General features: G+C 53.2%; 1 protein-coding gene across 1 annotated transcript in view; it reads left to right on the forward strand.

Moving 5' to 3' along the window:
• The first annotated feature begins 2,697 nt into the window (after positions 1–2,697).
• Positions 2,698–23,975, forward strand: part of LOC137425744 (transient receptor potential cation channel subfamily V member 6-like) — a 105,819-nt gene continuing 84,541 nt past the window's right edge. Inside the window, exon 1 of the mRNA XM_078775220.1 lies at positions 2,698–2,704. Coding sequence (XP_078631346.1) covers positions 2,698–2,704 — 7 coding nt within the window. The remainder of the gene's footprint in view (positions 2,705–23,975) is intronic.

The following is a 23,975-nucleotide window of genomic DNA, read 5'->3' on the forward strand; positions in this document are numbered from 1 at the left end:
TCTGATCATCAATTCGGTTTCAGACCTGGACACTCCACTCTGGACATGCTGCTTCTGCTTTCTCAACAATGGATGGAGGTCCTCAATGCCAAACAGGAAATTAGAGCAGTCTCCCTTGACATTTCACGTGCCTTCGATACGGTCTGGCACCCCGCTCTGCTCACCAAACTCTCCTCTTTTGGTATAAATGGAAATCTCCACGCATGGCTGGCGGACTTCCTCTCTAGTCGTACTCAACGTGTGGCCCTGAATGGGTTTCTCTCATCTCCTCTTCCTGTTCAGGCTGGAGTTCCCCAAGGCAGTGTTCTGGGCCCTGTGCTTTTTCTGGTCTTCATCAATGATCTCTCTGACTCTCTTGAAAATCCTCTCTATCTCTTTGCTGATGACTCTACTCTCTGTCGCTCCATTCATCATCCCTCACATTGGCAGTCTGCAGCCTCCTCACTCTCTGCAGACCTGGACAAAATCACAGACTGGGCAAACAAGTGGAACATGTCTTTCAATCCTGACAAATCTCACACTCTTACGATGTCTCTCCGAAAAGACCGACTGGACAACCCTCCCATCCACTTTCTGAATAATCCTCTCCAAGAAGTTCTGTCACTCAAGCTTTTGGGTCTCACTATCTGCCATGATCTTTCCTGGGAAAACCACTTTTCAAATCTGGCCTCCAAAGCCAGTCGCCGACTGGGCATCCTCCGTCGTGCGAAGTCCTTCCTTGGCACAACTGAGCTCCTCACCACATACAAGGCTTTCATCCGCAGCTCAATGGAATACTGCTCTCCCCTCTGGGCTGGTGCTCCTGCCTCACACCTAGCTCGTCTTCACGCTGTTGAAACCAAAGCATTCAGAATCATTCGAATCTCCCGCGATGAAGCTAACTCCAAGGGCCTCTCACTCACTCACCGCAGGCACGTTGGTGGTCTTTCCGTCTTCTACCGACTCCTCTCTGGCCTTGCCCCCCCAGCTCTCTCTGGGCTCTGTCCCGCAAATATTCCTACAGGTCGCACAAGATCTGCCTGCAACCCTCTTATGGTTAAACTGCCAAAATCAAGACTTTCTGCCCACCTTCACTCCTTCATTCCTCTTTTCTCCCGCCTCTGGAACAAACTCCCTCACTCTCTTCAATCCCACTCCACCCTCCAGGTCTTTAAAACAGCTGTTCACCACCATCTCTTATCTTCCCCCATCCAAAACCTTGATCTTTGCTACCCCTGCTAATTTCACCCCAATTCCACTTTTTTGAAATACCAACTTCTGTCCTGGAAGTCCTTGGTGTTCTTGTGTTTTGTACTTCTCCCTCCCCCCCCCCCCTTTCCCACGCCTCCTCCCCCCGGGCCCTCTCCCTTCCACGCATCTCCCTGCTCTCGGATGTTGTGTTTGTGTGCTTCCCCATCTCTCCCCATCTTGTCTTCCGCTCCCTCTTTTTATGTTTTGTTTGTCTGGTTGATTTGTTTGTGAGATAAATGTTAGCTCTTTATGAGCCTCGATTCAGTATACAAAACAAAAAAAAAAATGCAGATGCCATGAGTCGCCTACCACTTCCGGACACAGTGTTTGACCCCCCTGTACCTGGCAGCGTGATATCTCTGATGGTCTTTTTGAATGACAACCCAATTGATGCCAAACAGATACGGACCTACACCAGGCGTGACCCACGTCTTTCCAAGGTCATTCATGCTACTGGGCATGGGTGGGGCCTTCTACGCGATGCTGACCCTGAATTGAATTCTTACAAGGCCAGGCAAAATGAACTAAGTGTCGAGAATGGCTGCTTGCTGTGGGGATGGCGCGTGGTCATTCCCCCAAACTTGTGCACAAAGATTTTAGATCAGCTTCACGATTGTCATCCAGGCATTGTAAGAATGAAATCGCTGGCACGGAACTATGTCTGGTGGCCTCACCTCGACTCTGACATCGAACAGTGTGTGAAACATTGTTATCCATGCCAAAGCAGTCGAAACGCCCCTGCTAAGGCACCATTACACCCCTGGGAATGGCCCACTGAACCATGGCAGAGGATTCAGCTTGATTATGCTGGACCCATCGAAGGCCGTATGATCCTTGTTGTTACGGATGCTCACACTAAATGGATCGACGCCTATGTAACACATACAGCAACCTCACACCCTACCATAAAGAGGCTGCGCCAGTGCTTTGCCATTCATGGTTTGCCACGCTTAATAGTCACGGACAATGGAACCTGTTTCTCAAGTTCCAAATTCACTGAATTCACCCGCCTGAATGGTATAATTCACAAGTTTGTGAGCCCACACCATCAAGCTTCAAATGGACTACCTGAAAGCTCTGTGAGTTTCGTCAAGTCTGGTCTAAATAAGATACCCGGCGGAAGCCTTCAGACCAGACTATCACGTGTGCTTTTCGCTCACCACATCACTCCCCACACAACAACAGGGGTGACACCAGCTGAGCTGCTGATGAAACGACGTTTGCGTACACGACTGGATTGTCCAAGACCAGATGTGGTGTCGGTCGTGTATCAAAATCAGTGGAAACAGAGACTTCACCATGACAAACATGCTGTACAGCGCTCTATAAAGATCGGGGACCCGGTGTTTGTGAGAAACTTTGGTCATGGAATGGTTTGGTTACCAGGGCGGGTTCACAAAAATGAGGGACAATTGTCCTACGTTATCAAACTAGAGGACAATTGAGTCGTCCGGAGGCACCTTGATCATGTCCGGTATCGGTCCTGTGATCCTGTCATTTTCACAAATTATATATCGCCACTTCCTGAACCTGTGAACAGCGACATTGTTGCCGCAGATAGTACTGTACCACTCCCTGAGGCTGAACCCCATAACGCTGTTGCAGCACCATCAGTGGGGCCGTGTGGCGGCTTTGCACCCCGACGATCATCCAGAGTTCGAAAGGCGTCTATCCGCCTTGACTTGTAGCTCATATTCTTGTATGCATTTTGCATTCGATTTTCAATTTCATTCAATTCAATTTTTGCATTCAATTTTGCATTTGCAATTTTGCAATTTTGTATGTTTGCATTCTTGTAAGCATTTGCATGCTTGTAGTATGCATTTTCACTGTTAATGGGAGGGGGGAGATGTTATGTATTATTGCATGGGATTAACCGGAAGTGCGGTCATAAAAGAGGCGGGGCATACTGCATGGCAGAGGAAGTTGGGCCTACGCTGGGCGTTTGTGTTTTGCCTGGCTGCGCAATAAAAGACCGATGGTGCACTCAAACTGCCTTCCCGGCCTGATACATTACATAGGGAGACAGTGCTTTTTCAGCAACCTGTCATCTCTTTCGGCAGGTGTTACTTTCATACTTAGACCTGAGTCAATCCTCTTCCAGGAGATTGTTAAAGGCCGGTTCAGCTCTCTCGAACTGGTGGTTAACAATTTCAATTTCACATTATTCAACGTGTACGCACCGAGTGAGAGTAAAACGTGTACATTCAACGTGAGAGTTCAGAACGGAAAGCTTTCTTTGCTTCTGTGATTAATCACCTGCAGACAGTTGATCTAAACCAATGTGTGTGTATCGGGGGTGATTTGAACTGTACCTTCGAACCTGTTGTCATAGATTGTCGTTCAAATCCCATGTTTTCCCCATGCAAGCCCTCAACCTTCTCCTTTTAACAACAACAACAACAACAGTGTCATGGGATATATATTCCCAGTTCCCCCCCCCCCCCCCCATTACCCATAATCATTATGATTTTCAACATGGTTATTGGAGACGTGTGATACAGTAGGCCTATTAATTATTATGTGTGTTGTATTGTTATGCTTGTTGCATTATTATGCTAGTCAAATGCAATGGGCCAATCTTTACATTTGTTGTTACTGCTACGTGTTCCTCCTCAAACCCTGGTTACGGTGCACCTCAGAGTCTCGAAAGGGAACATGGCAGAAAGATTTGTTATTTTGCGTTTTCTAATAAACCCTGGTAAAACCACACCAATGCAATTGTAAAACAAAGCAAGTAATTGTATAAAGAACTCTCACATACACAATAATAACACTATTCAAGAAAGTACAATGAAAATGTCACTTGCATCAAATGAACAATACATGTGATGGTACCATCATTCCCCCAATGCTCTCAAAGCAATAAACTCACAATACACCAAACGTGAGTGGAATGTAACATTCCCCAAAGTCCATGCACTAATCTCCACGCTGGTTGAAGCCGTGCAGAACGACGAGAACAGGCAGGTATCGGCACGGCGGCCAACGAGGAGTTACGAGGTGAGAGGTCGATATGGGAATTGAGCCGATTATGGAAACCGACGGCAATCCACATGATGAGATCGATATGGAAATCCCAACAACAAAACAAGATGCACCAAGCTGACAGCCTCTTCAAGGACAAAATTGCGTATCGGCCTGTAATGGAGGCGCTGGCTCCCTCCAACAATGACTCACACTTGGTGATAAAAACCTGAGATGCAGGTTTAATTGCACTCGCAATATATGACGATCTTGCGGGCAATCACCTTTACGGGAAGCCTCAACTCATTCACGACCAATATCACAAAAGTCCACTCACAGCCTCGATGTGACTCACTCACTCTCTCCTCCTCTCTCTCCCTCCTCTTCTGGTTCCTTTGATGCGTTTTCCTTTTTCCTTCACAAACATTTATTTTTACCTTTTACTAAAGTCATCTCCATTTCACACAAAAATCTTAACAACAATATCACCTGAAACTAAAAATATTCTACAAGTATATAATAACAACAAAGGTGGAAGACATGGATCCGTAACAATCACAACAGGTGTTCCACCTTCAAGGAAGAAAGTTTGAACATGGTGAAAACTTTCTTTCCAGACAAAAAGTATCTTTAACAACCAAAAGTAATATTCACACCCATAAAACTACAAAGCAAAACGATGGCTGACCAAATCCCTTAAACAACAAAAATTCCAAACGACGCACAGGAATCCTCAAGGTTAATTCACTCTGGATAAAGCATCGGCGACTACATTGTCTCTGCCCTTTACATGCCTAATTTCCAAGTTGAACTCTTGCAAAGACAAGCTCCATCTCATCAACCTCTGATTTTTATTTTTCATTTTTTGAATAAAGGTTAAGGGGTTGTGATCAGTGAAAACATTTATAGGCAAACTAGTAGTTCCCAGATACACCTCATAATGCTGGAGAGCTAGCAGGAGAGCAAGGTTCTCTTTTTCCACAGTGGCATAATTTTATTGATGTCTGTCAAACTTCCTTGAATAGTAGCACACCGGGTCATCCACTCCATCACCATCTTCCTGTAATAGAACTGCCCCAGCCCGCACATCACTTGCATCGATGGCCAACTTGAAAGTTGTTCGAAAATCCGGTGTTGCAAGGACAGGAGAGCTCATCAATATCGCTCTGACTTGGGCAAAGGCAGCCTGGCATTTGTCACCACAAACAAACTTGGTCTCTTTCCTCAGCAAATTCGTTAAAGGGGCTACCACGTCAGAAAAATTCTTACAGAACCGCCGGTACCAACAAGCCATACCCAAGAATCTCATAAGCTTCTTCTTCCCTTTTGGAATTTGGAAGCGATCAATGGCTTCTATCTTGTCTGTCACTGGTTGCACCTGACCCTGACCTACTACATGGCCTAGGAATACCACCTGTGCTTTCACAAACTCACTCTTAGCTAAGTTGATGGTAAACCTTGCCTCGGTCAATTTCTTGAAGAATGCATGACTTTGTTTAGGATGACCTTCCATTGTCATTTTGTGGATGATGACATCATCCAGATAAGCCTCCACCCCCTCAAGGTCTGCAATACGCTTATTAATTAATCGTTGAAACGTAGCAGGACCATTTTTCAACCCAAAGGGAAGAACCGTGGCTTTCTGTCCCCATGTGACGCCGTCGCTAAGAAAATATGAAAAGTTTGGGTCGAGAGAAAGGTTATACTGGACATTTTGTTGCCAGTTCTCGAAAAACGTAAATGTTTCCTTCTTCGTCAGTCTCCATTGTTTGGGAGCCCGATGTGCCGCCACCATATTGGGAGTGCGGAGTTCTTCGACTGTTTCGGGTAGGTGGTCGGGCATATACGTACAACCTCTTTGGTCAGGAAATTGTCTTGGTGCCCGGTGTACATTTGCCATGTTTTACACTGTGTGCTGACGGAATGACAAAGCCCGTGCTATCCAGATTAGTATTCCTCTGCCTGGTTGGTCACTTTTGTGTGAAAACGCTCCTGTGGAATGAGGCGGGAATTACCAGTTCGTTCGTCGTCGGTTGTTGAATGAGCGGGCGAATGGGTTCGAAGACGCTGCCACCGCCAGCAAAGGTAAACGCCTCTCCTTCCTTCAGAGCGAATGCCCAACTAAAACACGTTTAAGCTTTGTTACATCAGCTTTTAATAATCACACTTTATCGGATAACGAGGCAAGAGGACAAGACACCGGAACTGCCAGGCTGCGCATGCGCAATAGCGATGATGCACATGCCTACGTCACCAACAGTAACCACATTAACATATAATGGCGTTTGGTATAATTTTTCTTGATTTAGAAAAGGCTTTTGATAGCATCGATCACGTTTTTTTGAATCATGTGCTCGAAGCTTGTGGATTTGGAGATAATTTCAAGACTTGTATTGCTTTATTGTACAACAATATATTCAGTTTAGTTAAGGTGAATAATGAGCTTTGTTCTCCCATACAGGTTCAAAGGGGGGGTAAGGTAAGGTTGCCCTGTCTCCTGCTTACTATTCACCCTTGTAATGGATTCACTTCTCGTGCTACTAAGGAATAACGTTTCTGGAGTGATTATATCTCCTAAATACCCTTCAGTTGTCATATCAGCGTATGCTGATGATGTCTCAGTTCTTGTTAAAGACAATAACGACATTGCAGCTCTTATTTAAAGCCACTGTCACACCTTGACGTTTTAGCCAGCGTATGCCGACGTATGAAAAATTTGGCTACGTTAAGAGCACGCTGAAGCACGCTGGCATACGTCGTAGTACGCCGAGCTGGTCGACAAATTTCGTGCATGCACAAAATTTGTCGACGTATGCCAGCGTATGACTCACACCAGCACTCAATTTTGATACGTCGGCATACGCTGGCTAAATCGTCAAGGTGTGACAGGGGCTTAAGTGCCTGCATTTGTTTGATTTAGCTTCCTCTTTGAAGTGCAACTTGGAAAAGAGCAAACCTTTATTTATGGGTTCCATTTGTCAGGAACAATTTATCTGGAATGGAGCTAGCCCCACCAAATACACCTTCCTGCAAGTTTAAAGTAGGTGAATGAAGGTGTTCGCTATCTTGGAGTGTTTTGTGGCAAACAGGCGGGCTTGGATATGGCCGCGAATGTTTCTTGGTCCTGCTTCAACAAGTTGACACATCTCCTCTTCCTGTTTTTTTATCAGTGTGTTGAATGCTTGGCAGAGCCTGTCAGTGTGCCGTCAAGAAGAAACCTATAATGTAAACATGTTTGCACAAGAGCCTTTGTTCTGCAATCGGCATTTTCCTAACATGTCCAAAAGTAGGGACCTCTGCCAGCATTTCATAATTTCTGGCATCACAAAAGTATGGCACCTCCTGCATGTTTCAGGTTGCGGGTGGAAATCAGCTCGAGAAATAGCTGAGCTAGCAGGAATTCGGTCGGAAAGAGTGACTGCAAAAATGTTGAGAGAGGTAATACGAATAGGGTTCCGGCTGAGAGTATGCTGGACCCACGAGCTCGAACCATTGCATGATGAGTAGGTTTTTCCTGGGTTATTGGTGCACTTCAATTCGGAAGACTAACCCCCGGTTGACATGGGGTTAAGCCCCTTTCAAGAGACTACCAGTAAAGAGTTATACAACTCATGTGTCAAGTTACTGCTGGGGGATATGCCGCTAAATGGAGTAATCCGGTGGAAGAGACTGTTGCCTGTGGGACCCCCCTCTGAACCTGTATGGGACTCCATGTATAGCAAGCTCGTAAGTAAAAGATCTGGTGATCTCCAATGGAGACTGATTCACTGGATAGTCCCCTCCAATAAGTTAATAAACCATTTCTCTCCTACATCATCATGTTGCCCGTTCTGCACATGTGCGGAGGACGTGTTCCACGCCTTCATTAATTGTGTGATTGGTTCCTTTGTTTCAGTGGTTTAGTTTTGTCACACAGAATGAATGTTGTTTTCTCTTTGCATTCTTTTATTTTTAGCTTTAATGCCAAGTCAAGTATAAGGAAAACATACTTACAAGTTTTCTTGTTGCAACAGCCAAGCTGGCAATATATCTCTCAAGAAGGGAGAAATTGAACGGTAAACCTGTCGGGGAATGTAATGTCATGTTGTTTTTCAATGCCCTCGTGTCAGCGAGACTTAAAATTGAGTTTTGTTTCTCTCAGAATGTAAACAATCTTGATGAATTTACCAATAGTTGGTGTCATGAAAGGTTGTGTGAGGTTCATGAAAGTCAACTGGTAATATTTTTGTAGTTTGTATAAATTTAATGGTTTCTTTTGGTAATTTGCTTGTCATGGTACTTCTGGAACAGTTTCGTTTCATTGCTTTCATGTACTTATGGTTGGTGTAAATATATATATAAATATATATATATATATATATATATATATATATATATATTGTTGCGGATATGGGATTTGGCCTCCATATCCGCTTGTAAATATTCCCCTATTTCCCCACTATCAGAATACTCCCCAACTATCCCCAATCCCCCATTCCCTAGTCCCATTGTCTGTAAACAACACTCTGTAGAACCGACCTTCCCCTTCTTCCCCCATTAAATGTCGTGCCCAGGTCCACCGCATCTCACGTAGACAACTTTCGGACCTCTTACTAGTTATTCTTAGTCTATGTCAGTTAAGGACTCGTTTCCATTAATTCTGACTCTTCGTTGCACCAGAATGTGATTGCATGGCACCAGTAGTGAGTTTAGGACCTCCCCATACCTCCTCCCATCTTCCCCATGAAACAACAACAACAACAACAACAACTACAACAACAACTACAACAACAGAGGGGGGCGGCGCGGCGCGGCGCGGGGAGTGTGCGTCCTCACTCCGGCTTGGTTAGCCGCCATTGCCCATGCGCTCCACGGGGTTACCACGAAGGGGCTGGCTGTCAGCTCCTCGTCAGGGGCGGAGCCCGGTAACCCCCCGCAGCCAGTGAGAAGCGGCGGGCCGATTCCATCTGGGGCGGAGCTAACGAGCCGAGGGCGTGTCACTCCCCGCCGGATATGCGCAGCCACTTACCGGACGTGAGGTCAGATGGAATCTTACCCCAGCTTGGAAAGACAAGTCGCGACCTCCGAGCGCTGAGCGACCTCCCCGCATCTTTGAACCGGACCGGGTCGATTCTGTCCCTGAGCCAAGAGTGCACCTTGAGCCATCGACTACCCGCCTTTCCTTGCCATCAATCCCCGTGTGAGTCAGTTTTGTCCTGTTTATCTGTCGTCTGTCGGGGCTACTATAAGACCGTAATTAAGTGCCCACCTTTCTATGCTGTCTCTCTTGTCTTTGTAATCTAACCTTCCGCAATATTATAACCTCCTCCGGAGGTCTTGGGAACCGTACCCCTGGTGTCGTGTCATTTTAAACCCAGCCGTTGTGTCCTTTCCTCAATTGATTTAGCGTAGCGCGACTCGGCCAAGGTTCGAGTATAATCGGGTAACTTGTGCGAACACGGCGGCCATTCCGCTCGGCCCACCATAACATCAAAGTCGTGTCCGTAACAATTGGTGTCAGGAGTGTCGGATTCGGACCTGGGACTAAATTTATTAGGCCCAAATTTTGGAACACCAATTGTACCATTAGGGTAACATTTTGGTGTTGGGAAGTAGAATTCGATCCGGAGCGCGTTTCCCGCGCTCCAAATTATAACAGCGAAATTTGATTTTGTTTTACGAAAATAAAAACCCGAATTTTGAAAGTCGCGCTATGGCAGACCAAGTCGGCTGGGTTCCGGTAGAGGAGAGTGAGGCAGGGTCGGTCCAGGACCAAATTGAGGGACGTGAGGAGAGCGAAGCAGCGAGGGTAGCAGACGCACAAAACGGCGCCTCGCACATGGCCACGGCGACCGCGCCCGCGACCGTGGTAGCGCCGCTGGTGGATTCGAACCTTTTCCTCCTGCAAATGAAGGCCCTTATGGAACAAATGGGAGACCAAATGGTGGGAATGAGGGCTGATAGTGAGCGGTTGGGAAACCAAATGGGGGTAATGGGAAACCAAATGGGGGTAATGGGGAACCGGATGGATGCTCAGGGTGAGCGATTGGAGGGCCAAATGGGGGTAATGAGGGACGAAGCGAGGGGTACCAGTGAGGGGTTAGACAATAATTTTAAGGAGTTAGAGAAGAAATTTGGAAAGTTAGACAATAATTTTGAGGGGTTAGACAACGGGATAAAAGAGGTGAGAAATGGGTTAATGGGGGTAGAAAACAGAATGGCCGCTCAAGAGAATCAAATGGAAGGGATGCAAAAGGGGTTAGAGGGGTTAGAAAACACCATGGAAGGCAAATTGAGGGACATGAGGAACCAAGCGGAAAGGGAAGTTAAACAAATGGGGCAGCAGATAGAGGGGGTCAGAATGGGGGTAGAAACCAAACTGGATGCTCACAGGGAGGAAATGGAGCAGATGAGGGTGGCATCTGGGCAGGAGATGCAAGTGATGGGAGAGGAGATCAGAAGAGGAGTGAGTGAGGAGGTCGGAGGAGTGCGCGAGGAGGTGAGGCACTGTCAGGAGCACATGGAGAAGGAGGTGCGAAAGGGGACTGTAAAGTTACAAGGGGGCATAGAGGACCTGACGCAGGAGGTGGAACAGCTGACGGAGGGACAAAAAGAACTAACGGACCAGGTAAAGAAGAACACAGCGGTAATAGGGGGTTGAAAGCGACACAAAATGACCTAAAAAATGACTTGGTAGCGACGAAGAGGGAATGTCAGATGGTACGTGAGGGACTGACAACGAGGTTGGACGAGGTGATAGAGGTAATGGAGACGAAGGACCGGCAGGTGAGGACGCACATGGAAACGGTCAAGGTAGCCTTGGAGGACGAGCTTGAGGAGACGTACCGGGGAATAAAAGAGGTGAAGCAGAAATTAGAAGAAGTGGAAGAAGGGGTGAGCGAAATTAAGAAGTGACGGAGAGAGGATAAGAAGGAGATAAAAGAGGAGATAAAAGAATTGGTCCAAAGTCTGTGTTTGGATCGTGATGATGTGCTCATTAACCGGATGAGGGATTCGCAGGTGATGGAGGAGAAGCGAAGAGGAAGAGGACCCGGTGTAAGTGGTGACCAATATGGTCGTGCGTATGATGCGCCAGGGGATTTAATAAGCTTGGGGGTCGAGATAGACCCGGGTGTTTGTGAGAGGCCGTCGGTGAAGTGTGCGACAGGTCTGGTGTGCGAAAGAGGAGGTGTGCGAGAAAGTCCGACTCTGGGGTGTGTGAGGAAAAAGTGCGTGCCAAGGAGTGAGGGTGCTGGCGAGAGTGAGTCGGTCGTAGCGCGTGTGCGAGGGAGCACATGGAAGCGCGGTGTGGTAAGTGTTACAGAGGGTGTGATGGGAGAGTGTGCGCGAGAGTGTGCGCGAGAAAGGTGTGTGACGGACGGGTGCATGGGGAAAGAGTGCGCTGTCAAAGGCAAGGAAGAATGCACACCTGTGGTGAGTGTTACAGAGGGTGTAACGGGAGAGTGTGCGCGAGAAAGGTGTGTGACGGACAGGTGCATGAGGAAAGAGTGCGCTGTCAAGAGTAAGGGTGAGTGCGTTGTCAAGAGTGGTGGTGAGAGGAGTGAGAGTGACAAGGAGCGTGAGTGGGAATGCACGCTGGAATTGGTAGTGAGGCACGTGGTTGGGTGTGCGAATGAGAGCACACCTGTGATTGTCACAGAGGAGGTGACAGAGGAGGGGGCGCGAAGAGGTGTGTTGGTGAGGTGTGCGACCAACGAATGTGTGCCAAAGTGTTCGGTGGTCAGGTGTGTGACCAAGGCTGTGAGTGGAATGAGGGTACCTGGGTGTGTAAGGAAAGGTACGAGGAGCATGGGCACGGCTGGATGTGTGAGCAAGGAACGGGCTGCGGGGTGTAAGCGTCCAGGTGAAGCATCGACGGTAACCGGTTTAGAGGTTAGAGCGACTTTTAGCCGAATCGGGCCCTCGGTGCGTGCTGGGCCTCGCTTTGAACGGCCGCGTCCGTGCTCCACTAGGTGGAGCGGGCAGCCCGATAGAAAGGGTCGTCATGGCGACCACTTTTTGTTGAGGCATTCCGGCAGGTCGAGATCGAGCCATGGGATGGCTCCATGCCGAGAAGGTGCGTGGGATCTCGGCCCGGGTAAGCCTCCTTCCCTGCACCGAATGCGGGACGTATCCAGCCGCTGGCACAGAACAACTCGCATTCATTGCTCGGCTTTACGAAGCCGGGCTTTGGACAGGAATTGGCGCACCGAGAGGCATTAGTGAGTAGACTGTGTGATGAGGTTAGTGTTTTGGCCCCAAAATTAGAGAAAAACAAAATTTGATGATTGGCAAGCGATTGGCAGTAGTGATTGGCAGATGATGGGTAGTGATTGGCAAATTTTTGATTTGTGAAATTTGATGTGCAAAATTGGTAGTGAGCGATGGGCCCGGTGGGTAAGGGTGGCATCCCTGCCACCCTTCCCATAGTGGGGCAAAGGAGCAATAGCTTATGGGGTTGATGGCAGTGAAAACTAGCCCGGGTGGGTTAGGTTATATTGTGTGTAGGGATCTAGCGAAGATGACATTAGGTGACGTTAAGGTTAGTTAGTGACTGATACCTGTAGTGGGGACGCAGGTAGATTAGTATGGATGATAATGACGTGGGAGCGCAATAGTTTAAAGGGACGACTGGGAAGCGCAAGTTTCAGAGGGGAGTAGTTAGCTGAGATGATGCCGTGTGTGTGAGAATTGAACAGGTGTGATTGCACAGGTGTGCAACTGGACAGGTGTGTGGAGCAGTGTATGAGTAGTGAGTGTGTGGATCAGCGCGAATGCGCTTGGGGAGAGAAGGGTGCAGGCGGCACCAAGAGTGAGAGCACAGGTGTGCAAGTACAGGTGTGTGGAGAGAGTTGGAGTAAGTGGCACGGAGTGGTGTGCATGGTGCGAAGGTGTGGATGGGGGAAGAGTGGACCCCTTTCACGAGTACCCGGGGCGGGTAGTGTAAGTGTTAGGTAGAGGGTATAGGTAAATTGTGGTTGGATATTGGCATTTGTGGTGCGGTTGCAGAATGGTGTTGTGGATGGGTGCATTAGTGTTGTGGAAATGGCTGGGCGTGTAGCCTGTTAGTGTGTGTAGTTGGTTGGGCACTCCACCACTGTGAGGATGTCGGCCAGGTGAGGCCGCAGGTGGGCTCTGGGAGCCGGTAGTTGTGAGTGGGTGCCTGAGGATCCCGGGTGTGGATCGGGCAGCCCAGTGCCAGAGAGGGCACCGAGTGGGGAGAGCGCCAGAGGGCCTTCCCCAGGTAGTTAGGTTAGGGTAAGGAGCAGGTAAGCTCGGAGGCAACTGCAGTGGTGGAGGTGTGCAGGTGGGTAGACCGGCTAGGAGAGCTACACGTCGCGGCCCAGAAATTGTGCGAGGGCACCGGGAGATGAATCGGGGGAGTGAGACCCCAAATTGAAAAGCACCACAGTTTGGGCAATGGGAATTGGTTTTTAGAACCCATAGTGTAAGAGGGCCAATGGTTTGGCAGGAGAAAGACCCCGGGTAATGTAAAGTTGTTAAAGTCATTTAGGAAATAGTTAGGATTGATGAACCTGTCGCACCATACGCAGCCACTTACCTGTGGTGATGATGATGACTCCACACCTGTGTTTTCTTTGTTTTGTGTGCAGGAAATGAGAATTGCTGTGAGGATTTGTGAGACGCATCACGACGTGGATGAGACATTGGGGTGATTCCATCTCTCCCTCCTTAGGAGGGACTGATGATGAATTGGTGATGACAAATTATGATGTTGAGTTGGAGATGGCAAATTTTGATGAAAGTTGAAAATGGCAAATTTGATTGGTTAGGAGGGAGAGCAGACGAATTTGGTTTATGGGAGGAACGGGGAAGACAGTAGGGACGTTTGTTGATTTGTAAAGTAGATGTTTATGGGTAGTGTTGTGTTTTGTGGATACAGTAAGGGGTAAGGGAGGGGCCATGTAGGTTACCTGGTGGGGGGGGGGGGGCGTACGGTAGGAACGTACCTGTCTCACCTGGTTCCCATGTGCCCCCAGTGTGCATTACCTTGCATTGCGTGCACTTTTGCGCCCTTACCACCTTACTCACTTGTCTGCTTCTTTTGTCTCCCACCTCCGAGGATCTGGCTTTGGGGCAGAGAGAGAGGAGAGAGAGGTGCTGGCTCCGCAGTTGTGGGCCTGCACTTTCGCTGCTTGCTGCCTGGATCGATACACCATATGGACCGCAATGTTTGTGGCCGCCCACCATGGACCGCAGTTCTTTTGCGGCCAAGCACCACCCGTGGATGGACCTATGGGTCAACGTGGCACCTATGCCATACAGGTGAACCACTTATAGTTGGCCCCCTGACAGCCACAATAAAGAAATGGACGCGGTTGGCGCCTTTCTTTATTTTTGAAAGAAGTACGAAGGCCAAGTGCACCACACGAAGGCAAGACCAGCGGCAGAACATCGGCCGGCTGCGACACCACACCATGATCATTAAACATTTTATTGGTGCACCGGATGGTGCTGACTGTGTGATGGGGTGGTGCTTTTGGTGCTTGGAAGGGGTGCTCTGCACATTATTAAAGGCCGTAAGGCCACAGAGCACTCGTGGGTTGGTGTATCGATGCTGGCATGCGTGCTCTCTCTATGCATAACATCTGCATGTGTTCCTCCAAAAACAGGTCCTGGATCGTAGTGTAAATATCATCGTAGTCTTGTGTAAATAATGCTCCCTACCGGCTGTATGTTTAGTTTGCGAATTCTTTCCGTGATTCGGTTATCCTGTGGGTGTGTTTCTGTGAGGAGAAGGGTGCAACGTCGCAGGGGGACATATTTACTCATTTGTGAATATCTGTAAAACTGTCGCACTCAGGGTAGAGTTAATAGTAGAGGGAACTACATCTGAGTGCCACACTAAAATAGGTAAAAATTTATCGGGTCGGGACGCCCCGAGGGTAGAGAAGGGTGCAATGTTGCGGATATGGGATTTGGCCTCCATATCCGCTTGTAAATATTCCCCTATTTCCCCAATACTCCCCAACTATCCCCAATCCCCCATTCCCTAGTCCCATTGTCTGTAAACAACACTCTGTAGAACCGACCTTCCCCTTCTTCCCCCATTAAATGTCGTGCCCAGGTCCACCGCATCTCACGTAGACAACTTTCGGACCTCTTGCGAGTTATTCTTAGTCTATGTCAGTTAAGGACTCGTTTCCATTAATTCTGACTCTTCGTTGCACCAGAATGTGATTGTATGGCACCAGTAGTGAGTTTAGGACCTCCCCATACCTCCTCCCATCTTCCCCATGAAACAACAACAACAACAACAACAACAACTATAACAACAACAACAACTACAACAACAGAGGGGGGCGGCGCGGCGCGGCGCGGGGAGTGTGCGTCCTCACTCCGGCTTGGTTAGCCGCCATTGCCCATGCGCTCCACGGGGTTACCACGAAGGGGCTGGCTGTCAGCTCCTCGTCAGGGGCGGAGCCCGGTAACCCCCCGCAGCCAGTGAGAAGCGGCGGGCCGATTCCATCTGGGGCGGAGCTAACGAGCCGAGGGCGTGTCACTCCCCGCCGGATATGCGCAGCCACTTACCGGACGTGAGGTCAGATGCGCCCCCAGCTTGGAAAGACAAGTCGCGACCTCCGAGCGCTGAGCGACCTCCCCGCATCTTTGAACCGGACCGGGTCGATTCTGTCCGGGTCGACCGGGTCGACCGGGTCGATTCTGACCGGGTCGACTCACAAAACTGTGAGTCAGTTTTGTCCTGTTTATCTGTCGTCTGTCGGGGCTACTATAAGACCGTAATTAAGTGCCCACCTTTCTATGCTGTCTCTCTTGTCTTTGTAATCTAACCTTCCGCAATATTATAACCTCCTCCGGAGGTCTTGAGAACCGTACCCCTGGTGTCGTGTCATTTTAAACCCAGCCGTTGTGTCCTTTCCTCAATTGATTTAGCGTAGCACGACTCGGCCAAGGTTCGAGTATAATCGGGTAACTTGTGCGAACACGGCGGCCATTCCGCTCGGCCCACCATAACATCAAAGTCGTGTCCGTAACAATATATATATCTCTATATATAAAGGAGGAGTGTCTGTGTGTGTGTGTGTGTGTGTGTGTGTGTGTGTGTGTGTGTCTGTCTGGATGTCCGCTTATAACTCAAGAACTACACATCGGAGAAAAGTTTTAGACACAGATTCGGAATCAGCATAAAATCCTGGTGGTTATAGGCTACTCTGTATTTTAATATCAATGGTTTAAAAAACCGCGCCAGCTGCAATTCCATGGTGTAGTTTGTGGCGGCGCTATTGCCCCTTTCCAATCCCGCGGTTGCGCGTACGTACAGCATACTGTACGTACATATTTATATATTTTTAATGTGCTTTTTATTGTATTTAAAGTTGTTTTTTAGCTTATTTTATTGTTAATTTATGTACTATTAAAGCGCGGCGTTACGCGCGCTGCTTGCGAGCAAGGAGGAAGCGGACAAGCGGTAACTTATAAGCGTCTTTATTTCAGGAGCTCACTGTAACACTGGCGCGCTCCGGGCTGCGCGCCCGGTGTATATCATGAGGCCACGCCTACCCCTCGGGCGTGGCCACCGCCCACTTGGTGCGCGGAATGATGTCACCACGCCAGTGGGCTTTTGTGTCCGACACACGCGCCCCCCCAGAATTCCCGCGCACCTGGAGGACCAGTTTGCGGGGCAGACGAATGACCCGGCCGAAGCACCCCCTGGCGATCGGCGGCGTCCGGGGTGCAGGGATGCCAGGTGGGATGCCCCTGGCTGCCCCTGGGATGGGTGCAGGACCGGGGGGCGGCGTGGCGGCGGGGCTGGGCGGTGCCGGGGGTCCGCCCGCAGGGGGGCGGCCCCGACGTGGGGGTCGGGCCACTGGCGGTGGATGGTCCGCGTCGAGGTGGGCCGGCTTGAGGCGGTCTACCGAAACGCGGTCAGGAGTACCGCCGATGTCCAGGGTGAAGTGCTTCGCCCCGGTCTCCAGCACGTGGAAAGGCCCGTCGTACGGGGGCCGCAGTGGTGTCCGGTGGGCATCGTGGCGGACGAAGACGTACTCCGCCGTGCGAAGCTCCGGGGCGACGTGCGTCGGTGGGTGCCCGTGGAATGCCGTTGGCACCGGGGCGAACCTCTGGGCGGTCTCTTGCAGAGCGGAGCGCTGCTGTGCCGCGGACCATGGTGCCGTGGAGTCGGGGAGGAACTCGCCCAGCACCCGCAGCGGTTGCCCGAAGACCAACTCCACCGCGGATGCGCGCAGGTCCTCCTTGGGCGCCGTCCGGAGGCCCAGCAGGACCCAGGGGAGCCTGTCGACCCAGCCGCCGTCGCGGAGGGTGGCCCAGAGCGCGGCCTTCAATGAGCGGTGAAATCGCTCACACAGGCCGTTAGCCTGGGGGTGGTAGGCCGTGGTTCGGTGCAGCCGAACCCCGAGCCCCTGCGCGACCGCCCCCCAGAGCTCCGAGGTGAACTGGGGGCCGCGGTCGGACGAGATGTCTGAGGGGGCGCCGAACCGGGCGACCCAGGTGGCGATGAAAGCCTGCGCGACATCGGCCGCCATTGTCGACGCCAAGGGCACGGCCTCCGGCCACCGGGTGGTGCGGTCCACCATGGTGAGGACGTAGGTGAAACCCCGCGAGGGGGGCAGAGGTCCCACCAGGTCCACGTGGACGTGGTCGAACCGGCGTTCCGGCACCGTGAACGGGGCCAACGGGGCCTGGGTGTGCCGGTGCACCTTGGCGCGCTGGCACGCGAGGCACGTCCTGGCCCAGCCGCGGACGGCCTTCCGGAGGCCATGCCAGACGAACTTGTCGGCGATCAGCCTTTGGGAGGCCCTCGCGCCCGGGTGGGACAGGCCGTGGATGGCGTCAAACACCTGGCGCTGCCAGCCCGCGGGCACGATGGGGCGAGGACGCCCGAGGGAGACGTCGCACAAGAGGGCCGCGCCCGCTCCGTCGAACGCCACCTCGGTGACGCGGAGGCCCGTGACCTGGTCCGCTGCCATCCGGGCATAGTCGATGCTGAGGTGGACTGCGTGGGCGACGGCCCGGGAAAGGCAATCCGCCACCGGGTTGTCCTTCCCCGCGACGTGCTGGATGTCCGTCGTGTACTCGGACACGGCCGAGAGGTGACGCTGCTGCCGGGCCGACCACGGCTCGGTGACCTTGCCCATCGCGAAGATCAGCGGCTTGTGGTCGACGAAGGCAGTGAACGCACGGCTCTCGAGCAGATGGCGGAAGTGCCTGACCGCCAAGTGAAGCCCGAGCAACTCGCGGTCGAAGGTACTGTAACGGCGTTCGGGCGGGCGAAGCTGCCGGCTAAAGAACGCCAGCGGTTGCCAAGCTCCACGCACCCATTGCTCGTGCACCGCGCCCACCGCGTAGTCCGAGGCATCGGTGGTGAGGGCGATCGGTGCATCGGGCGCCGGGTGCGCAAGCATGGTGGCGTTAGCCAAGGCGAGCTTCGCGCCCGTGAACGCCGTGTCCATCTGCTCGGTCCAGGTAACGTCGCCTTTGCCCGGCTTACCTTGGAGAGCTTCGTGCAGGGGGCGCAGGAGCTGGGCGATACGGGGCAGGAACCGATGGTAAAAGTTCACCATGCCCAGGAACTCCTGCAGCCCTCTGATCATGCGGGGGCGCGGAAACCCCTTCACCGCCTCCACCTTGGCCGGCAGGGGGACGGCTCCGTGCCTGGTGACACGGTGCCCCAGAAAATCGATTATGGTGGCGCCGAACCGGCACTTTGCGGGGTTCACAATCAGGCCATGCTGGCCCAGGCATTCGAAGAGCGTGCGGAGGTGGCGTAGGTGCTCTTCGCGGGACGTGCTGGCGACGAGGATATCGTCCAGGTAGACGTAGACAAAATCCAAGTCACGCAGGATGCTGTCCATCAGTCGCTGGAATGCCTGAGCCGCATTCTTCAGACCGAAGGGCATGCGCAGGAACTCGAAGAGTCCGAATGGCGTGATGACCGCCGTCTTCGGGACGTCCTCCGGCCTGACGGGGACCTGATGGTAGCCGCGTATGAGGTCCACCTTCGAGAAGAAGGACATGCCCGCCAAACGGGAGGAAAAGTCCTGAATATGGGGGACGGGGTAGCGGTCGGGAGTCGTGGCGTCATTGAGACGGCGATAGGCCCCGCACGGTCGCCATCCCCCGCTGGGCTTCGGCACGATGTGCAGCGGCGACGCCCAAGCGCTCTCTGAGCGCCGAACGATGCCGAGTCGCTCCAGGGTAGCGAACCCCGCTTTTGCCACCGCCAGCTTCGTCGGCTCGAGGCGGCGTGCCCGGGCGTAGACCGGTGGCCCGACGGTGGGGATGTGATGGGCCACCCCGTGCTTGACGGCCCCCGCCGAGAAGGTGGGCCGCATGAGGGCCGGGAAGCCGGCGAGGAGGCGGGTGAATGCGTCCGCTGCCGGAAGCGTACAGACCAACGTGGCCGGAACCGAACCATTCGGCAAGCCGCTTGGCAAGCCGCTCGTTGAGCTGGGCAACACACAAGCGAGCGAGCTGAACGTCTCGGCCTGGACAAGACATCTGCGCTTGACGTCGACCAGGAGCCCATTAGCGCACAGGAAGTCCGCGCCAAGCAGTGCCATGGGCACGTCGGCGGTGACGAACGTCCATCGGAAAACCTGCCCTCCGAACCGCAGAGAGAGGCAGCGTTTTCCGTACGTACGGATGGGCGTCCCGTTCGCGGCAAGCAGCGCGGGGCCCCCACCCACGGCGTGCTTGTCTGATGTGCCGGCGGGAACGACACTCACCTGCGCTCCCGTGTCGCACAGGTAACGGCGCCCGGAGAAGGTGTCCGTTATGAACAGCAGGCTGCTCGAACGGCCGGCGCTCATCGCCACTATTGAGCGCTGGCCCAGGCATTTCCCGACCTGTTGAAGGAGCATGGCGGATGACACTGCCGAGCTTCGTGGCCGAACTTGGCGTGGAACCAGCACCAGGTGGTGGAGCTGGAGGAGCGCGGCTGGCCCTGCCAGGCCGGTGGAGTTGGCGGGTTTCCCCGCGGTGGCGGTTTTCGCCGCGGCGGTGGGCGGGGCGTGGCGGCGGTCATGAGGTGCGTATCAGCATGCTGCGTATGCTGTATAAGCTGATGCTGTGGATCAGCAGCATCAGCAGCAGCATCAGCAGCATCAGCCACGAGGGCCTTGACAGCCACGCCGACTCTCGCCCGCGTGTCCGAAGCGGCGAAGTACTTGTCCGCCTCGGCTGCCAATGCTCGGGGTTCCGTTAGCCCGGTCCCGGCCAACGCTAAGCGAACCTGCGCTGGAAGTTGGCGACGGAAAAGCGCCCGGAATAGAGAACCGGGGGCTTCGTCGCCCAACAGTGACAGCATATGGTCCATTCGGAATGACGGGCGCGTGTCACCGAGCTCGGGGAGATCCAGGAGGCGGTCGGCCCGTGCGTCGTCCGTGAGGCCGGACGTGGCTAGGAGTAGCCGCTTGAGTGCCTCGTACTTGTGGCCGTCCGGTGGGTGGTGAAGGACGGACACAACTCGAGCGGCCGTGCCGGGCCCGAGGGAGGCGACGACGTGGCAATAGCGCGTGTCATCGCCGGTGAGGAGCCGAAGCTGAAATTGGGCTTCGGCCTGGACGAACCAGACTTCGGCCTGAGCCTCCCAAAATTCGGGAAGTTTGATGAAGTTGGCCATGGCAATGGCGTCGCGTGTGGAAGGATCACTCCGGCAGATCCAACGTCAAGGGGGGTCACCAGTAAAGCGCGGCGTTACGCGCGCTGCTTGCGAGCAAGGAGGAAGCGGACAAGCGGTAACTTATAAGCGTCTTTATTTCAGGAGCTCACTGTAACACTGGCACGCTCCGGGCTGCGCGCCCGGTGTATATCATGAGGCCACGCCTACCCCTCGGGCATGGGCCACCGCCCACTTGGTGCGCGGAATGATGTCACCACGCCAGTGGGGCTTTTGTGTCCGACACACTATTGTATTTATTTTAAATATATTTTTAAGGAAAACAAATGTTTTCACGTCCGTAGGAGTGACGTAAAGTCGCACATAATGACAAAATGCGCGCCATTTTTTCGCGCCAAGAACGAATAAACGGTAGTTGAGATTTTATTCGAATTCGAATTCCATTACATGTCAACTGTTGGAAACAATAATTATTTCAACTGTTGGAAATTGAAATAATTATTGTTTCCAACAGTTGAAATTTAATGCAATTCGAATTCGAATAAAATCTCAGCGTATTTCGGAACGTTCATTTTTCAACTTCATATTCAGAATCAGTACGTCCCAGAGAAACTACAGCACACCTTAAATGTTTAAAAAACCTTCGGGTTTTAAAATTATGACGTCATCAGCGTATTTCGTAACGTTAATTTTTCAACTTTGACGACAATGACTTCCGACTTCCGGTTCGGAATGCGGGACCAATGCCATTTGACAGGGAATAAAAAATAAATGTGACATTCAATTGACGACAATGACTTCCGACTTGACTCCCCCCTCCCCCTCCCCTCCCCCCTCCCCACTCACCTCCGCCCTTGCCCCTCCCCTCCCCCCTCCCCACTCACCTCCGCCCTTGCCCCTCCCCCTCCCCCCTCCCCCTCACCCTCCACTCCCCCCTCCCTAGTCCCCTCCACCCTCCCTCCTCCCCTCCCCCTCCCCTCCCCCTCCACTCCCCCCTCCCCTCCCCTCCCTCCTCCCCCCCCTCTCCCCTCCTCCTCCCTTCCCCCCATGCCCCTCCCTTTCCCCCTCCCCCTCCCCCTCCTCTCCCCCTCCCCCTCCCCTCCCCCCTGCCCCCTGCCCCCTCCCCTTCTCCCCCTCCCCCTCCCCCTCCCCCTTCTCCCCCCCCACTCTCCCTCCCCCTTCTCCCCTCCCCACTCTCCCTCCCCCCTTCCCCCTCCCACTCCACTCCCCCTTCTCCCTCCTCCCTCCCCTCCCCCTCCCCCTCCCCCTCCCCACTCCCCTCCACTCCCCCTCCCCCTCCCCTCCCCCTCCCTTCCCCCCATGCCCCTGCCTTTCCCCCCTACCTCCTCCCCTCCCCCCTCCCCCCCTACCTCCTCCCCTCCCCCCCTCCCCTTCCCTCCCCCTCCACCCTACCCCTCCCCTCCACCCTATCCCTCCCCCTCCCCTCCCCTCCCCCTCCCCTCCACCCTACCCCCTCCACCCCACCCCCTCCCCTTCTCCCCTCCTCCTCTCCCCTCCCCCTCCCCTCCCCCCTCCCTTCCCCCCGCCCCCTCCCTTCCCCCTACCTCCTCCCCTCCCCCCTCCCCCTCCCCTCCCCCTCCCCCTCCCCATCCCCCTCCCCCTTCCCTCCCCTCCCCCTCCCTCCCCCTCCTCCCTCACCCTCCCCCCTCCCCTCCCCCCTCCACCCTACCCCCTCCCCTTCTCCCCTCCCCCTCCCCCTTCTCCCCACCCCCTCCCCCTCCACCCTTCCACTCCCCTACCCCTCCCCCTACCCTCCCCCCTCCCCCTCCCCCTACCCTCCCCCTTTCTCCCTCCTTCCTCCCCCCTCCCCCTCCCCCTCCCCCCTCCCCTCCCCCTCCCTTCCCCCCATGCCCCTGCCTTTCCCCCCTACCTCCTCCCCTCCCCCCTCCCCTCCCCTCCCCTCCCCCTTTATCCCTCCCCCTCCCCCTTTCCCCCTCCCCCTCCCCCTCCCCCTTTCCCCCTCCCCCTCCCCCTCCCCCTCCCCTCCCCCTCCCCCTCCCATCCCCCTCCCCCTCCCCCCTCCTCTCCCCTTCTCCCCCTCCCCCTTACCCTCTTCCCCCCTCCCCCTACCCCCTCCCCTTCTCCCCTCCCCCTCCCCCTCCCCCTTCTCCCCTCCCCCTCCCCTCCCCATCCCCCCTCCCCCTATCCTCCCCTCCCCCTCCCCCTTTCTCCCTCCTCCCTCCCCCTCCCCCTCCACTCCCCCTCCCCTCCACTCCCCCTCCCCCTCCCTTCCCCCCATGCCCCTGCCTTACCCCCTACCTCCTCCCCTCCCCCCTCCCCTCCTCCCTCCCCTCCCCTCCCCCTCCACCCTACCCCCCTCCCCTTTTCCCCCCCTCCCCTCCCCTCCCTTTCCCCCCCTACCTCCTCCCCTCCCCCCCTCCCCTCCCCTCCCCCCTCCACCCTACCCACTCCCCTTCTCCCCCTCCCCCTCCCCCCTCCCCTCCCCCCTTTCCCCCTCCCCTCCCCTCCCTCCCCTCCCCATCCCTCTCCATACCCCCCCCTCTTCTCTCCTCTCCTCCTCCCCCTCCCCCTCCCCCCTCTTCTCCCCTCCCCCCTCTTCTCCCCTCCCCCCCTCTTCTCCCCTCCCCACCCTCTCCTCCCCTCCCCCCCCATTCCCCTCCCCTCCCCTTACCCCTCCCTTCCCTTCCCCCGCCCAGCAATGCCGGGTACTTCCCATGGCCAGCTGTACGTGGGCTGCTCGAGGGTTGGAAAACCAAGCAATCTTTATGTCTTGGCACCAAGTAAGAAAACCAGAAATGTTGTATACCAAGAGGTTTTGAGAAATTGACAATTGACAAAACGTCATGTAGGAAATGTACTGTGATATTGCTCTAAAATATACATGTTCTTTTCATCATATATTTGTCTTATTCCTATTCAACCCGGGCGAAGCCAGGTACCTCAGCTAGTGTGTGTGTGTATGTGTGTGTGTGTGTGTGTATATGTATATATATATGTATGTATATATATATATATATATATATATATATATATATATATATATATATATATATATATATATATATATACATACATACATACATACATACATACATACATACATACATATACATACATATACATACATATACATACATACATATACACATATAATATACATAATATACATAATACCCTCACATAATAATACATAATA

The sequence above is a fragment of the Myxine glutinosa genome, chromosome 4 (genome assembly GCF_964187855.1).
Source record: "Myxine glutinosa chromosome 4, kmMyxGlut1.1, whole genome shotgun sequence".
In the NCBI taxonomy this organism is placed as follows: domain Eukaryota; kingdom Metazoa; phylum Chordata; class Myxini; order Myxiniformes; family Myxinidae; genus Myxine; species Myxine glutinosa.